Consider the following 5,964-nt stretch of genomic DNA (forward strand, 5'->3'; position numbering starts at 1 on the left):
TTATATATAAAGACTGGTCCAGTAAGAAAGCAGAAATGAGAAGGCTGGGGAGGGGTGGGAGCTGGCTTCAGTCCTGTCCCTTTGGGGTGGGACTCGGAGACCCACCACGTCTGTCTGTCTCTCCTTACTCCTTCACTTCCCATGAAACCCAAATCCAGCAGGAGCCCACATCCCTCTTTCGACTTGCAACACACAGGGAGATTGGTCCAGGAGGAACAGGGTCACATAAATAGGAAACCACAAGGGAGGGACCTGCTTCTCTTGGTTGCTCTTAAAAAAAAAAAAAGAAACAACAACAAAAAAACCATACTATATATATATAACTACAGTCTTTCACCTCTCCTTTCTTCAATGTTTTACCACATCAGGGGGCAGAAGAAAGTTAGCTTTGGGGGGATGCCTGGGCCAGGGAGAGGCACTGGTACCAGCTGTCCAAGCTGACAGCCTTACCCCTAAGGCACTGAGTTCTAGGCCTCCTCTTGTCTCCTGGATCCTCACTTGAATCCTGCAGCAGAACGGACAACCTGTTTCCAAAGCTGCCACGAAGGGGGTGTCTGAGGGGGGGTGTCTTGCCTGGTCTATCTCTGTAGAGAGTTGGGGTTTGAGCCCGTCCCCCAAGACTGCAAACTTACTGGGAGAAAAAAAAAACGAAGGGGTGAGCAGGGTCAAGGCAGAGCAGAGCTGCCCGCCCAGAGAGGAGTGGATTTGGTCCTAACTGTTAACAATGCCCGTTGTCGTCCTAGGTTTCAACAGCTTTTAAAACCAGACTTGTGCAAAGTCCTGTACATGGAAGGAAAAACAGGTCCTTGGAAAAGGACATGGGCAATCCTTTTCCCCAGGGAAGGGGCGGAGGGATGGCTCCTTTAATTCTTCCCTTGGAAGCCCTGGATATCAAAGGTTCCCTCATTTGGGGGAGTTTTCTTTGGTTTGGACCCTCAAATCCTAATGAGGACTGGAGAACAGTGGGGACTAGGTCAGGGCCCCCCATCTTGAGGATCAGCCATGATGTAATGTCCAATGTCTTTTAAAGAGTGGCTTAAAGAATGTATAGTTGCCCCTTGGTGCTTTAGATCTGGCCGTGCTGGAATCCTTGGCGCCTGGTGCCCCAGCACAGGTGGACCCACAAACACTCTGGCTCTCCCATTTTGGAGGTCTCTACTGTGTTTAAAAAGCTGGAAAGTGATGAGCCATCTAGAGGCAATCCAGGTTCCTGGAGCAGAGAGCCTGTGCTGTCCCCACTGGGGTGGAACTCCTCGCCGCCTGGAGGGTACCCCAGTCTAAACAAGGGGAGGGAGATTGTTTGGGGGGCATCCTCAGTCCATGCATTTGTCATCTGGAGGTTGTTGGGCCCCTGGAAGAAGGGACAAGGGAGAGGGAGTCTTTCCCCCTGTGCCCCTCAATGATTCCTGAGTGTCGCTAGGACAGGGCACCTTCTGCCTGGTCCTGGAGGGGGTCCTTCGTGGAGGGGCGCAGGCCAGGTGGGTACTCAGTACACAGCCCCAGGGTTAGGCGGGGGCCCAGGGGAGGCATGGTGCAGGGTAGCCGGCTGAGGAGGCTGCTGCTGTAAGTGGGGTCCACTGAGGTTCTGTGTATGGTACCAGGAGTTGGTAGGGTCGTCCAGGTAGTTGGGGGAGGCACTGTATGGGAGCGGTGGGGGCAGCGGATTGCGGGCAGGGGCTGGCGTGGAATGAGAAGATGTGTCCCAGAGTGCTGGTGAGGGCGGTGAGTTGCAGGCCATGGAGTCACTGTTGTTGGGGCTGTGTTCCAGCGGCACCTCCCCATTCTTATAAAGCTTTTTGAACTTGGAGCGGCGGTTCTGGAACCAGATTTTCACCTGGACAGAAGAAGAAAGGAGCAGCCCAGTCAGCCTCTCAGCATGCCTAAAGGAGACCCCATGGGGAGCCCAGCCTGGACAAGGCAAAGTGTTACCCAGCCCCCTGAGGGGAAAACGAGGCAAAACCCCAGGGCCCTCACACCCAAGCCAGCATCTTTCTTTCCAGTTGGGAAAGAACTCTGTGGCTTAGAATATTCTACTGCCACTGCTGAAGTGCTGCGACCTTACACAGGTTACTTAACCTCTCTGGCCTCACCTTCCTCTCATTGCAAAATGAAGGCCATGCTAACACCATCATCTGTCTCAAAGGGTCAATGTTGGGCTCAATTAAGTTAAGACACAGACAACTTAAATGGTCTGTTATACAGCAAGCGCTCAATCAAAGGCGTCCTAAGTGGGAACCGGGCAGTTTGTGGTATTTTGCCCACGTTAGAGGCCCTTAGCCAAAGTTCACCGATACACTGGGATAAACACACACCCACACAGGTATCTCTTTCCTCAGCAACATACCCACTCAGCCTCACACAGCCGCCAGACAGTAAAGCTATAAACGCATGCAGATAACACCCAGATAAGCACCCACGACATAAACACTCAGGCATGGAGGGGCTCCTAGACTCTGGCTGGGTATGAAGGGTGACCTAGGGACTCAGGGGCAGGTGAACCACAATTCCAGAGTCCCTAAATTTCCAGTGGGGTATCTCCCCCTCCCCCTGCTTCTCTCCACCCCATGACTGGTACAAACAATGATTCAGCTCCTCACCAGGTGACCCAGATTCCCGATGGACCAGGCCCCACACAGCCCAGCCACAACCAAAGCCAGCCTGTCAACACCTGTAGGGAGCTAAGCACCCGACATTCCTCCCCAAGAGCAGCAAGGCTGCTTGGGGTTTAGGGACAGGTAAGAGGGTGGGGGTGGACTCCCCCTTTCTGATTTCTACATCCCTTTAGTGGAGAACCTATCCACTTGGCTACTGGCAAAGGCATTTGGGTGGGAAGCAGGATCATTACGTTTCTATACAAGCATACTTTGTGTGTGTGTGTGTGTTCACACACGCGTGTACTAACTAGTGTCCCATCACAGATACTTGCCTTCTGTTTGCAAAATGACCCTTAAAGGACCTCATTCCTTATGTGACTATTCCCTGGAATGTCACATGCACGCTCCACACGCACATACTTAGTCTGGGAGAGAGACAACAGGATCTCCTATGCCCTAAACGTTGCTAAGGGTCTTGGTTGCTGGGAGTTCTGGGGTACAAGGGAGGGCCTCTCTCTGTGACACCGCCATACACAGTTGCAAAAGTTCACAAAGGTGCACACTGCACCCTTCTACGCTCGCTACTGTAGCCCTTTCTCTGAAAGCTGAGACTCAAGTCACTCGAAGCGCAGGCAAGAGTTCCTGCAGTAGGCTGCCGGGCAGGGACAGGGCAAGTGGGTGCTTCAAGGGCCAGCCAGGCTCAGAGGTACCTAGGGAATCCCCAGATGCCTCCTGAGACCCTGGAGCATTCAGTACCAACCTGTGTTTGTGTGAGGCCCAGCTGTGCAGCTAGCTCGGCGCGCTCAGGCAAGGCCAGATACTGGGCTTTCTGGAAACGGCGCTGCAGGGCAGCCAGCTGATAGCTGGAGTAGATCGTTCGCGGCTTTCGAACCTTCTTGGGCTTGCCGTTCACCATGCGTACCTCGGCTTCCGGCTCCTCTTTCACCGACACTGTAGGGGAAAAACACCAGTTTAGTCTCAGCCTGCGACCACCGCGTTCTCCAAGATTCCCCACCGTCGGACGCCGCACCCTCCGGCCCACTGATCTCCCCGGGACTTCTTGGAGGAGCGTAGTGCCGCCCGCGCCCAGGGAGGAACCGCAGCGACCCAGCCGGACCGGCGGCCGCCCACGACGCGACGCTCCCAGCTCGGCACCCGGGGCCTCGGAGCGCCGACTCCGGCGCCAGCAACCGACTGGGCGAGGACAGCGCGGCTCGCTCACCGACGCCTTCCCGACTCAGCCACTCTTCTCTGGTGACCCACCAAGCCGCGGTGGCGTCTCCCACTTCTTGTCCCCCCTCCTCCCCACCTCCTTTTACTACGCTTTCTAGTTCAGGATCATTTGTTTCAGAAAAAAATTTGCAAGGACAGTACAAGCGTCTTCTCTGTCTCTTTTCCTTTTCTCTGTTTTCTTTTTCTTCCTTCCCTCTTCTTTCCTCCTTTTTCTTTCTTTCCTCCCTTCCCTTTCTTCCTTTCCTTGGTTGCTTTCTGCTGCGCGCTTTATCTTACCACCCGCCCCCCACATTTCTTCCTCGCTGTCCCCACTTCTCTCTCCGCATCTCTACTTCCCAGTCTCTCCTCCATTTCTGGGACTTCTTTGGGTCTTTCTCCACAAGCCTTTCACTACTCCCGGTTTCTTTTTCGGAAGAAGGGCCCTGGAACCTCCAGTCCTCGTTGACTCCCCTCCAGCTCTCGGCGACCGTCTTTCGCTACCTGCTCAAGTGCCAGCGGGATGGCAGCATTGAAGGCCCCCATGATCACTCAGAGAGCTCCCGGTGGCTCCAGCTGCCCCGGAATCTCCAAGAGATCACGGCGCACAGTGCGCGCCTCTTCGGAGTGTCGTTCACCCCTCTGGAGGTCATCTAACCCGGTCTCCTCTAAACTCCAACGCTTCCATTTCTTAACCTCGAGTTTCCCTAGATTTCAGCTCCCATTCCCAGACTTCCTCTTGCTTGGGAACCTTAGTCCCTCGCACCCTCTCCACAACCCGGGCATCCTCACCTGGGTCCTGGGCAGGTAAAGGCTGCTCCCGGTACGCTCCGTACTGCCTATAGGATCCCCCGTAGGTATATTCCGACTTGGGCGAGTAAGCGCCGGTGCCAGCGAGCCCATTGAGATTGAACTGGTGGTGGTAGGTATAGGGGTTCACCGTCTGGCCGTAGGGCTGGCCCGAGTAGTAGTCATGCTGAGGAGCGCTGTAATAGCCCAGGTCAGTGACTGTAGACTCGGGCAGGGTGGGCGAGTCCTTGGAGCCCGCATGGCAGCTGAGTGAGCTGGAGATGTCGGTGAGGATGCTGCTGAGCTTGCGATCGAAGGAGCCACTCATGCTGGCGAGCGCCGCAACACCCCGGGCCTCCTCCGAGAAGCGCCGAACCGGCGGAGGAGCCCAGGTGGGGGTGTGTGTCCAGAGGGCGAGGGCAGGACGCGGTCGCGTCTGGGGGAGGGGGTGGCCGAGGGGCGCTTAGACCATCGCCGGCCGTCGGTCAGTCGCTGCGTGCCTCTCTCCGCGTCCCAAGCCACAGTCAAATGCTGCCAGCTCCGCCCGGCCAGCCGGTTATAGACTCAATGTTGGAGTCGCCGAGGGAGGCTCCTGCGCGCTGATTGGCTGTAAGTCTTGCCTTCGAGGCAAAACACGCTCGCGCTTTCTCACTGGCTCCCCCAACCCTCTCAACCCTCTTTGTTGTTACCCCTAACACACACACACACACACACACACTCCCCCCCAGCGCCACTGTGTTCCTCCTATGCTCCGCCTCAGATAAATCCCCCAAATGTGCGGAGGGGTTGGCTGTGCAGAGCCCCCAGGACCTACTAATCTGTCTGTTTTAGTGGCCAGGGGTGGGCTTAGGTGAGATGAGGAAGGAGGGGAATTTACCCATTGGGTGTTTGTGGAAGGAGGTGGTCCTTAATGATGTATGCGTGGTCTATGCAAATGACAGACAGAAAGTGGCAAAGACCCAGGGTCCATGAAAATATTTTGATCACTTTTAAAATCGGAAAAAAAGAAAAAAGAATTTCCATGTTAAAAAAGTTGGACTATATTAATATATTCTCTCTCTCTCTCTCTCTCTCTCTCTCTCTCTCTCTCTCTCTCTTTGTTTTTTGTTTGTTTGTTTGTTTGTTTTTGTTTTTTCGAGACAGGGTTTCTCCGTATAGCCCTGGCTTAATATATTATCTTAATGACACTGCAGGTGTGAAATATACATTTTCAAATTCTGAAGGAAGAGTCTCACCAAGCAAAAATACCTTAGGCCTGCAGGTCCCTACTGGAGCAAGGCTGTATGGATTTAGGGGCTACTTTAGAAGATGGAGGTACCCCCCAGCTATATGTGTGCCCTTTCAGAGAGGGACCAGATTGAATGGAAGAGCC

At 54.4% G+C, this 5,964-nt stretch overlaps 1 protein-coding gene across 1 annotated transcript; it reads right to left on the reverse strand.

Annotated features, from left to right (window-relative positions):
* Dlx3 (distal-less homeobox 3) lies at positions 1-5,244 on the reverse strand. The gene is made up of 3 exons (XM_021178287.2): positions 4,596-5,244; positions 3,355-3,545; positions 1-1,834 (listed from the first exon to the last, which is right to left on the reverse strand). Exons 1-3 carry the CDS (start codon positions 4,918-4,920, stop codon positions 1,487-1,489), a joined length of 864 nt encoding a protein of 287 aa, XP_021033946.1. The 5' UTR covers positions 4,921-5,244; the 3' UTR covers positions 1-1,486.
* Positions 5,245-5,964: the final 720 nt, after the last annotated feature.

This window comes from Mus caroli, unplaced genomic scaffold (genome assembly GCF_978045245.1).
Source record: "Mus caroli unplaced genomic scaffold, Mus_caroli_1 scaffold_13, whole genome shotgun sequence".
Taxonomy (NCBI): domain Eukaryota; kingdom Metazoa; phylum Chordata; class Mammalia; order Rodentia; family Muridae; genus Mus; species Mus caroli.